The sequence below is a fragment of the Herpailurus yagouaroundi genome, unplaced genomic scaffold (assembly GCF_014898765.1).
Source record: "Herpailurus yagouaroundi ecotype Mexico unplaced genomic scaffold, PumYag 67209, whole genome shotgun sequence".
NCBI lineage: Eukaryota > Metazoa > Chordata > Mammalia > Carnivora > Felidae > Herpailurus > Herpailurus yagouaroundi.
In genome coordinates this window covers 262,205-274,435 of record NW_024420049.1, presented here as the reverse complement: position 1 = coordinate 274,435, position 12,231 = coordinate 262,205, and the positions used below count along the sequence as shown (strand labels likewise).

Here is a 12,231-nt window from a genome sequence, read left to right as displayed (position 1 = left end):
TTAGAATTTCCTTTTTTATGCTTATCTTATCCATCTGTTCTTGCATGTTGTTTACTTTGTCCATTAAAGTCTTCAGCATGTTAATCCCCATTTTTAAAAAGTCCCTGGTCTAACACTTCCAGCATTCCTGCCATACTGATTCTAGTTGTAGTTCTGCTTCTTGTTCAGTCTCTTCAACCTGTGTTGGGGGTTTTTTGCCCTTTAGTGTGGCTTACAATATTTTGTTCAAAAGTGGACATGCTGTCCTGGGTAAAAGGAACTGTGAAAAATGAGATCTTTAGTAATGTAGTGGTGAGGTGTGGGGGGGAGAGGATGCATTCTATAGTCATATGATTAGGTTTCAGTCTTTTGGTGAGCCTGTGTCCCTGGACTGTGAACTTCACCGTTGCCTCTAAGTTTTCTTCTTTAGGTGGAACAGGATGGTTAGAGGAGGCGAGAGTATCTCTTCCATGTAGAAGGCTAAAGCAGACTGATGTTGTGTTTTCCCTTCCCCCCGGGGTGGATTAGGCTGTGATTAGAATTGCAATGTGTTAGGCTCTGGCAAAATAATTTCCCCCTCCCCTGCTAAAAGCATGAGGAGAGTTTTGTTTTGTTTTTTTTCTGATATTCACTATGAGGACCTAGTAGAACTCCTAGAGGTAAAAAGCACAAAAATGTGGGGCCTCAGGCCACCCTGAGATTTTTAACTCTCATACACCCTGCACTGAGTCTCCAGTAGTTCGTAATTTACCTTCAGGTTTTCCTACCTCAGCACTGGTTCCCACAGACATTTATGCCTCAGGGTTCTGCTCTGGTAAGTTGCGACTCTGTGTTTGCCAGCCAGTATCTCTAATTTTGGAGGCAGCAATTTGCCCTGTGACTTCACTTCTCTGACGGACCTAAGAAGAGTTGTTGATTTTTCAATTTGTTCACCTTTTTACTTATTGATAGCATGGAATGGTGACTTATAAACTCCTTACATGCTAGACTGGAAAACAGAAGTCTGATTTTTAAGTTATGTTGCCTCTTAAAAAATTTTAAATTCCTAACACCAATCCTCAAACCTTTCCAAAAATTGGAGAGATCACTCCCTAAGTCATTCTTTTTTTTTTTTTAATTTTTTTTTAACGTTTATTTATTTTTGAGACAGCGAGAGACAAAGCATGAACGGGGGAGGGTCAGAGAGAGGGAGACACAGAATCCGAAGCAGGCTCCAGGCTCTGAGCGGTCAGCACAGAGCTCGACGCGGGGCTCGAACTCACACACCATGAGATCGTGACCTGAGCCGAAGTCGGCCACTTAACCAACTGAGCCACCCAGGCGCCCCTCCCTAACTCATTCTAAGGTCAGAATTACCCTGATACCAAAGCCAGACAAAGACACTACAAGAAAACTGCCAACTGATACCTTTATGAACATTGATACAAAAATCTTCAACAAAATACTAGCAAACCAAATTCAGCAACACGTGAAAAGATTTATACACGGCGACCCAGTGGGATTTATTCTGGGAATCCAAGGATAGTTCAACATACAAAAATCAATCAATATACGACACAGCATTAAGAGAATAAAGGGGATAATACACTATCATCTCAACTGATGCATCTAAAGCATTTAACAAAATTCCACACCATTTCGTAATAAAAAACATCCAACAACTATTCATAGAATGAAACGAAGTCAACATAAAAAGCCATATGTGACAAACCCACAGTGAATATCACACTCAGTGGTAAAAGACTGAAAGGTTTTCCTCTTAGATCAGGAATAAGGCAAAGACTTTTCCTAATTCTATTCAGTATAGTACTAGAAATCCTAGCCAGAGAAATTAGATGAGAAACCAATACAAAAATCATCCAAATCAGAAAGGAAGAAACAAAATGATCCCTGTTTACAGATGACATGATTTTATATGTAGAAAATGTTAAAGATTCCACACACAAAGAAACCTATTAGCACTAATAAATTCAACAAAGTAGCAGGATACAAAGTCAATACAGAAAACAATTCCATTGACAGTAGCATCAGAAAGAATAAAATTCTTCGGAATTAACAAGGAGAAAGACTTCTGCAATGAAAACTACAAAACATTTCTGAAAGAATTTAAAGACCTAAATGGAAACACATCCCACATTCATGAAATGAAAAATTTGGTATTGTTAAGATGTCAATACTACCCAAAGCAATCTACAGATTTCATGCCATCCCTATCAAAATCCCAATGTTTTCTTTTTTCTTTTCTTTCTTCTTCTTCTTCTTCTTTTTTTTTTTCTTGCAGAAACAGAAAAACCCATCCTAAAGTTCATATGGAATCTCAAGGGACCCCAAATAGCCAAAACAACCCTAAAAAAGTTGGAAGACTCATACTTCCTAATTTCAACAGTTACTACAAAGCTACAGTCTTCAAAATAGTGTACCACTGGCATAAACACACAGATACAGACCAATAGAATAGGAAGTCCAGAAATAAACCCTTGAATATGTGGTCCAATGCCTTTCCACAAGAGTTTTAAGATCATTCAGTGGGGAAAAGATAGTCTTTTCAAGAATGGCGCTGGGAAAACTGGATATCCACATGCAAAAGGCTCATGACATTGGATTTGGCAATGATTGCTTGGACAGGACACCAAAGTCACAGACAAAAAAAAAGAAAAAATAAACAAATTGGACTTAATGAAAATCTAAAATTTTGTGTATCAAAGACACTTGTATCGAAAGAGTTAAAAAAGAATTCACAGGATGAGAGAAAATATTTGCAAATCGTATATCTGACAAGGGATTAGTATCCATAATACAAAATGGTAGTTGCTTCTTTGTTTTATGCCACTGCATCTTACAAAAGGTTTCATAGGCACACTCTACTTTTGGATAGCAGGGGAAACCTGTATATGGAGAACTCATTAAAACTCAATAGGAAAAGGGTGCCTGACTGGCTCATTCAGTAGAACATACAACTCTTGGTCTCAGGGTTGTGAGTTCGAGCCTCATGTTGGGTGTAGAGATTACTTAAAAAAATAAAATCTTTTTTTAAAAAGCACTCAACAAGAAAGCAAACAATGTAATTCGAAAATGGTCAAAATGAAAAAAAATGGGCAAAACAAACTTGAATAGACATTTTTCCAAAGAAGGTGTACAAACAGCCAATAAGCACATGAAAAGACACTCAAAATCACCCAGGGAAATACAAATCAAAGCTATAAAGTGATATGATCTCTCACCCATTAGGATGGCTATTACACAAACAAACAAACAAAAAATAGAAAATAAGTCTTGATGAAGGTGAGGAGAAATTGGAACACTTCTGCACTGTTGCTGGGAATGTAAATGATGTAGCCTTGGTGAAAAACAGTGTGGTGACTCCTCAAAACTTTTTAAAAATTACCATAGAATCCCTTCAATTCCATTTCTGGGTTTATACTCAAAATAATTGAAAGCAGGATCTTGAAGAGTTATTTGTACACCCACGTTCAAAGCAGCATTATTCTCAATAGTGAAAACATGGGCAACCCAAGTGTCCATCTGGATAAACAACATGTGATCTGTTCGTATGATGGAATATTATTCAGCCTGAAAAAGGAAAAGAATTCTGACATACGTTACAACATGGATAAACCTTAAGGACATTATGCTAAGTGAAATGAGTCAAGTACAAAAAGACAAATACCGCATATGAGGTACTTAGAGTAGACCAAATCATAGCAACAGAAAGTAAATGGCATTTTCAGAAGCCGAGGAGAGTGGAGAATGACAAATTATTGTTTGATGGATAAGAGTTATGAATATGGATGGTTGTGATGGTTACACAACAATATTAACTTACTTAGTACCACTGAACTGTACACTTAAAAATGTTTAAGAGGAAATTTTATGTTTTATGTGTTTTACTACAATTTTAAAACTGGGAAAAAATTGGGGCGCCTGGGTGGCTCAGTCAGTTAAGCGTCCGACTTCGGCTCAGGTCATGATCTCGCAGTTTGTGGGTTTGAGCCTCGCATGGGGCTCTGTGGTGACAGCTCAGAGCCTGGAGCCTGCTTTGGATTCTGTGTCTCCCTCTCTGTCTGCCCCTCCCCCACTCATTCTCTCTCTCTCTCTCTCTCTCTCTCTCTCTCTCTCTCTCTCTCAAAAATAAACATTAAAAATTTTTTAAATAAAAATGGGAAAAATTTAAAATCCCTATAGATCACCGATTCTCCTATTTAGCAGTATTCACCATTTTTAAAGTTTATGTATTTTGAGAGAGAGAAAGAGAGAGAGAGAGAGAATATGAGCGGGGGAGAGGCAAAGAAAGAGGGAGACAGAGAACTCTAAGCAGGCTCTGCACAGTCAGCACAGAGCCCAATGCAGGGCTCAAACTCACGAACCGTGAGATCATGACCTGAGCCAAAACCAAGAGTCAGAGACTTCACTGACTGAACCAGCCAGATGCCCCCATCACCATTTTTAGATAGCATTTTCCTTCTCTACCTCAGCATTGTCACTAAATCCTTTATAAGAAAAAGCAAATTTTCGTATGGGAATGAACAATTCTCTGGTATTGCTGCTCCTGAAAGGCACACTGAGATTTTTGTTATTTCAGCACTGGATTGAGAAAAAGAATAGGTAAGCAATAAATGCCAGACACCTAGTCATTGATTTCGCATCTGGTAATCCCCAGTGTGGCGTGGCTTTTGCTCCAGGCATGCTGCTACTCACAATTGAAAGCTGCCTGTCCTTTCCTCCACTTTTATCCTCGTTGTTGTTATTTGTAACAGGGGAGTATGTATCTTACTGGTTTTACTGGTTTGTGTTTGGGGTTCCTTCTTCAGTGGTCCCCCATACCAAGTATATCCACCTCTCACAATCTTCTGCTTTTCAAAAGCCTGTGAGGGCAAACAAGACATAAGAAACCACGTGTGCCCCACCACCTGCCATAGTAGGCCAGCAGTCTGATGCAGAACATGTCTCTGCCCTGTGGAACCCCTGCTTCCCACCAGGAAGCTGAAATACTGCCTTGTGGTTCTGAGTCAGCCTCTGGATGCATGTGTTCGTAATCTTTGGAGCAAAGCCTGTGCTGATGCAGGTGCCATCCACTTATAGGATACACAGAAGGAGAGAGGGAAAGTTTTTTGCCTGAATTAGCCAGTGGACACTTTGATTCTAGTAAGCCCAAAGCTAAGGAATACTATGCTGTTCAGGGATGTGAGGTTATTTCAACTCCTGACCAAGACCATACTGCCTTTACCAAGTTCCTTGAACTGCTCAAAACACACACACACACACACACACACACACACACACACACACACACACAGAAGAAAAAGACCTACATATAGATGTGATTGTGACCTTGGGAGGTGTCCACGGGCCTTTTGGCCAGATTGTGGCATATGTGAGCACCCTGTTCCAAGCTACTTGCGTCACTCCTGTGCTAATTATAATAATCCAAGAAGAATCTCTCAACTACCTGCTCCAACCAGCACCTGGCATCCATAGTTCTAAAGATGTTAAAGATAGCAGATCTCAATTTTACAGTGACAGGGAAAAATCATTCTTTATTGTATTCAATTGGAAAACTAACGTGGATCATCCCACTATAACATTCAGTACTGGCTATTGTTATGTTATTAATCATTCCATTTATCCTATAAAATTGTTTTTTTAATGTTCATTTATTGAATTTGAGAGAGAGAGGCAAGGAAGGAGAGAGATAGAGAGAGAGACAGAGAGACAGAGAGAGAATCAAAGCAGGCCCCGTGCTATCAGTGCAGAGCCTGATGCAGGGCTCGAATTCACAAACCATGAGATCATAACCTGAGTCGAAATCAAGAGTCAGATGCTTAACTGACTGAGCCACTCAGGTGCCCCATTAGAAAATTGTTTTCAATTTTGGAGTCAGACGTGCTACCATTGCGCCACGAGGTCACAATTGTTTTTAATTTTGAAGCTGAAAATATTCTGTGTTGAAGGTCCTTGGCGTCCAACACACAAACCTTCTGCCCATCCTTAAATGCTTACACCAAACGCTACTTCTGAGTGTCTATTAATGCTAGATTCCTCTGTATAATATAGAAGAAAATTCCTTTCAGACTGGGATGTTAGAACTGCACTATTTCACCCTGGTCTTATTACTGTGTTGGTATTATCTTTTAAAAATAAATCAAGAAGCATTGACCTAATTATTACATTTAAAAAGAGGCAGTTATGTAAGCTCCAGGTGAAGAGAAGCAGCATGAACAATAAATGACAGTTCATAAGCCCCACTGACACATTCACCCCAAGCTCAGCTCCACAGGGAGTGTGCTACGCTCTGGTGGAGTGATAGATGAAAACTCTCATCGTAATCACAACCAAGTCAGAAAATGTTGTGCAGAGGAAACTTACGCATGGCAACTGAATTGTTTCCAACATTATTCGGACTGAAGAAGTATTGCTTCACGGATTGCAAGTTTATGAAGATGACCAAGAAATGAGTTTGACAACATATGGGTTAAGTGAACATTGAGTACCAAGGGCCTGGGTCTGAAAGCCTACGTTCCTGTCCCTGTCCAGCTATTCACCCCAATTCCCTGAATCTTCTCCTTAGCCAGGAAGTGGAAGGGGATGGATGGGTAGTGCCTGACCTTCCTTCCCACAGTCGGATTCCAGCTGCTGACACCTGGCAGAGAGCACACAGGGCTGCTGACTCAGCAGTTTCAACCACGGGGGTGGGGGGGACGCTGGAGTGCATTTGAGTTTCTTTTATAATGAGATCTCCTTCTCTCTTCTTACCCTTTTCTATCCTGTTTACCAAGCCAGATGTTGCCATCCAAACCATGGTGTACGGAGATGCCACCCACTATGTTTTGTGTGTATACACCCCCACTTGGCTGTAAGGGACCCGCAGCTGTTTCCTTTCCAGTGTTACAAGAAAACAAGAGTCGGGTTTTAAGTGGAGAAAGGGGCATCGGGTGACCTAGTGTGCAGTTGTGAACAGTTAGTTAACCATAAGAGGTCATTTTTAATTATTCCTCAAATATATGAGATTGAAACCTGATGTCAAATGTGAAAAAGAAATAACACCTCTCCATATCTAAGTGTATATCTCCTTTTCCATGTTCATTTCTCATATGTGTTTTGTGATGGCACAGTGGCACGGAGCGTATGGTTTCTGCCCAATGACTCTGAGTGTGAAAATGAGTGGCACTAGTCACCTTCAACCACTGCATATTTTCCACCATTCACCTGGAACCTTTCTCACTAGGATTCACATTGGTCATTTTGATCACTTAACCTAGACTGGGCCCCAGAACACGACAACCTAACTTGTCAGGTACAGAGAGGAAACAGTCGGGAACCAGTAATTTTCTCTGTGATATTCCTGGTATCCCTAAGAAGGGAAGTATAATTTGAGGTACATACTGACAAAATTTGAATACAACTTATTTAAAGTCACCCTCTTTTGGAGATGAAATTGAAGGACCATGTAGTGCCTGCTTTGGCAAAGGAATTTTTGCTGATGTAGCGTATATGTACCAATTTATGATTTATTTTATCAAACAGCACCTAATGTATCATATGACTCTTCAAAAATTTTTTTAACGCTTATTTATTTTAGACAGAGATAGAGCAAGACAGGGTGCAAGCGGAACAGGGGCAGAGAGCGAGGGAGACACAGAATCTGAAGCAGGCTCCAGGCTCCGAGCTGTCAGCACAGAGCCTAACACGGGGCTTGAACCCTTGAACTGGAAGAGCATGACCTGAGCTGAAGTCGGAGCTCAACTGACTGAGCCACCCAGGTGCCCCTCAGATGACTTTTTTTTAAATGTTTATTTTTGAGAAAGAGAGCATGAGCAGGGGAGGGGCAGAGAGAGAGAGAGGGTCATAGGATCCTAAGCAGGCTCTGCACTGACAGGAGAGTCTGGATGCAGGGCTCGAACTCACGGACCGCGAGATCATGACCTGAGCCAAAGTTGGACACTTAACCGACTGAGCCACCCAGGCGCCCCTGGGTGACTTTTGAAAACAGTGTTTTGGTTTTATAGATATTAGGGATTGTCTCAGCTCAGGCTGCTATAACAAAACCCCACACAGTGGGTGGCTTACAGACAACAGACATTTATTTCTCATAGTTCTGGAGGCTGAAAGTCCAAGATCAAGGTGCCAGTAGATTTGGTGTTTGGTGAGGGCCCTGTTCCTTGTTCATGGATGGCCATATTTTCACTGTACCTTTGTGTGGTGGAAGAGGTGAGATATCTCTCTGAAGTCTCTTTTCTAAGGTCAGTAATCCCGTTTTGTGCACACATAAACATTCAGCCTATAGCAGGGGCTTATACACAATTTCCAATTTGCCTTGTTAACAGTAGAGGAGAGTGGGATAGAAGCTTTACTTTCAGCTGCTTTTCAAAATGGGTTCAAAGAAGGTCACCAAAATGAATGACTTTTTCCTTTCTTCACACAGGTTATCCCCTGGGGTGCCAAGATCTTTGCCATTCAACACATCAGTCATGTACAGAAAGACTGTGTTTGTAGAGTTTACAGATCGCCTTTTCAACATTGCCAAGCCCAGGCCACCATGGATGGGTAATGGAAACAACACTGACTGTGTATTATGAAACTGAATATCTGTGTCTGGTGTCCTGGCAAGGATCCCCCAGTCTTCCAGCTACAGTTGAAGAGGGCTAGGCTTCCCTTACTACCACCTGTCAGGGAAATACACTGAGTATTCTCCAACTTTGTGCCAGGCCCTCCTTCTCTGCTGTACTCTAGATGTTAGAGTCCTCTGGGTCTTGGACCAGGGCTTCCTTTATCTTCTCTTTAGCTTCTATCCCTAGCTGATGTTATCCAGTTATCCAGATTGATGTTATCCAATCTGGTATAGAGATTTTAAGACACCATCTCTATACCAGTTACTCCCAGGTTTATATCTTCAGTTCACACTGCTTCCTTGATATGCCCACTTAGATATCAAGTAAGAACGTAACAGGATATTAAGATGAGACATCTCCTACCTTAGAATTATTTCTGAGAGCTCTAGGTGACAAGCACCCCCCCCCCAATTCTAAAGAGAAATATCAGTCCTCATATTTAGGACTTGTTTAGCTGGTGTCCCCAAATTGGTTCTACAACCCTTAGCCCATCATGCACCTCCAGCCTATATAAAAGAAGACTAGGAACTTATGAAATAATGTAGACTTGAGGATTTCTTTGGAAACCAATTTTGGTGATTCATATATCCTCCACCCCACAGGGGAAGGAGGCCTCATCCTCATGTCAAGGTGTAGTGAAGGAGGCCTTAGGAGAACCATTTAGAAGGCTTGACATAACACCTGTGGAGCTTGTAAGACTCTGACTAGTGCCTGGTTTTTATCTGGAAAATTTGTCAAGGCCAGAGTCTTTGGGGAACTTCCCCTGATGTCATCATAAGGGTTGTGGGTTATAGCTGAAGCTAAGTGCACTGTTGCTGTTGGGTGTGAGATGAGCAAGGTCATAGGACAAGATTTGTCTTGAGAAGATCCTGCCCAGGATGTCTTCCTACCAGGGCTGGGTGACTCCAGAAAAGGTCTCTGTGATTGTATTGTCAGAAGCAAAAACTGAGAAGAGAGATACAAGTGACAGCTGGAGAGAGCATGATTGGAAGACAGAGAGTCTCCAAAGAACTCGTATAAATTCCCTAAGGATGAAAGACACAGAATTTTGGCATGTCCCACAACCAGGGGTGCCAAAGCCACATTATCACTGCTCCTTCCGAGAACAATCATGCCTCTTTTTCCGCCCCTGTCCTTTTCTCACTAGCTCCAACCTTAGAGGGCCCAGAGGCAGTAAGGTGAGTCGGGGAGGAGGGTTAGGAGAGGAAGATGAGAACATAGGTTTCTGAAATTGTCAGGACTTAGCTGAAGGAGGGAAGGACCCTTAAATTGCAGGAGACATCAAACGTTTGATATTTTACTAGACTGGACTAATTGGTCTAGACTGGTATCACTGGACTAATATGATACTGCTGATATGTGAAGGTTACTGGAGAAATTTGGAGACTATTCAAAGTGCTAGAAGGGAAACTGCACAGAACACAGTTAAAAACTATGCAAAATAAGTCTATTTTATGTTTTTGTCCCATTGAATCCAGTTCACTCAAATCATTTTGTAGGTATCTTATACTTAATATGTGTGTAAGTCAAAAGTCTTGATTTGGTTTCCCTCTTAATTTTCTGTGCCCTGGCCTGACTGCCACCCAGTTACACAAGCCCAAAGCACAGGAATCATCCTTAGCTGCTCTCTTTTTTCTTTTCCTATCTCTAATATCCAGTCCATCAGCAAGTCTTGTTGACTCTTCATCCAAAATAAGTCCCAAGTCTGCTCACTTCTTATGAATTCCAAATTCATCCAAACCCCTGGGCCCTACAAAGTCCTACATGTTACGTTCGCTCCCTGCCTTTATAACCCTATTTTCTATTATTCCCCTGCTCATTCACATCTTACTCGACCATGTCAATATTATTCCTGTCTCGGGACTTTTCCATTTGTTTCATGTGCTTTGAATGTTATTCTATGAGATCTTTGCAAATCTTGCTTTTTAATTAGATCTCTGCTCAAATTCCACCTCCTCAAACATGCCCTTCCTGACCCCTATACTTAAAGGATCTTGTATCTCCTGCTTCGGCATTTTCTAGCTCACTACCATCTTTTACAGCATTGACCACAAACAGAATAGTTCTTATTTCTTTATGTTCCTGATTTCATTCTGTAGAATATAATTTTCATGATGTGTCTTATTCACTCCTGTGTCTCCAGTGCCTAGGACAGTTCCTAGAATATACTAGGAACTCAACTGAATGAATTGCCAGAAATCTATCCTCAGAAGAATCATGACACTGAGCTGGTGATGGCAGTTTATGCATTTATTCATTCAATTACTACTTTCTATCAATAATCACAGGGACATGACTTTGGCCATCACTTTCATAATACCAGCTTTTCCGGAGTGCTGCTCTCCAAGTGACCTTTGAGGGACATCCTGTTCTTGCAGGTCTGCTGGGTCCTACCATCCGGGCCGAAGTTTTTGACACAGTGGTCATTACACTCAAGAACATGGCTTCTCACCCTGTCAGTCTTCATGCTGTTGGCGTATCCTATTGGAAAGCTTCTGAAGGTGAGTCAGATGCCTTGCTAGTGTCCTCTCATCCCAGGGATAAAGGAGTATTGAACACAGGGTCATACCGCTGGTGAATGGGGGAGTCAGGATTCAAACCAAGGCCTGTTTCATGAAGTCAGGAACATTGTCATCTTAGTTGAAGCCCTGAAGTTAATTTGGTTCCTGTTCTCCCTTGAGGAGCCAGGCTACAGATCCTAACAATTCCACTTATCTGCCTTCCTATGCCCAGAAATTTCCTAGGGAGGATGAAGGCTCATGATATGGAAATGAAATAGAATTCTTCCTTCCTTAGATTCTCACTTTCTAGATATTTCCTCTCCCTCCCCTCCCCCCAGTTTCTAAATATCAATGCCACTACGTGATAAGCACAAGCTGACCTCGTTAAAATAAACAACCCGTATGGCCTCAGTCCCCACTTTACCTAGCGTCTCCTTAACCTTCACAATGCATGAAGGGAGTGAAGGGGGTGCCACATTGTCCAGATAGACTAGGGCATATATAGATCAAGAAGATTCAAGAAAATCATTAATAAAGTATTTGAGTACATGCCCTATGTTGAACAGCCTAACTGTGCTTACATGTTGACTAATTGCTTCTGAAATTGGAAAGTCTTAATTTTTTGAGTTGTACCCATAAGGCCAAGGCAGACCTGGGTTGGGGGAAGATGATAGGTGGGGGCTGGTGGTATAGAGGAAATGTCATCCCAATTCTGGCTGGAGCCAGGCAGGCTATTCCCATGAGGATTATCCACTGGGAGCTTCCAGAACATATCTAGGAGCTTTTTAAATTTTTTTTTTCAACGTTTATTTATTTTTGGGACAGAGAGAGACAGAGCATGAACGGGGGAGGGGCAGAGAGAGAGGGAGACACAGAATCGGAAACAGGCTCCAGGCTCTGAGCCATCAGCCCAGAGCCCGACGCGGGGCTCGAACTCACGGACCGTGAGATCGTGACCTGGTTGAAGTCGGACGCTTAACCGACTGCGCCACCCAGGCGCCCCTCTAGGAGCTTTTTAGAGAGGCCAGGGTCCTCACAGTCCTGCAGCTCGGGGTGAGCATAGAGATGACTGTTTTGCACCCTATGCCTGGTGAAGTCTGGGAAAACTATTTAATCTCTCACATGTGCGTCCACAGTGGTTCTGC

At 41.9% G+C, this 12,231-nt stretch overlaps 1 protein-coding gene across 3 annotated transcripts in view; it reads left to right on the top strand.

The window, feature by feature from the left end:
• Nucleotides 1-12,231, top strand: part of F8 (coagulation factor VIII) — a 108,446-nt gene that overhangs the window by 18,893 nt on the left and 77,322 nt on the right. For 2 of the 3 annotated variants that reach the window (XM_040467115.1, XM_040467114.1), the window contains 2 exons: nt 8,399-8,520; nt 10,964-11,086. In XM_040467115.1, the coding sequence (XP_040323049.1) occupies nt 8,399-8,520; nt 10,964-11,086 (245 nt within the window). Of the gene's footprint in view, nt 1-8,398; nt 8,521-10,873; nt 11,087-12,231 lie in introns of those variants that run through there. The other variant, XM_040467116.1, reaches the window with a different exon arrangement.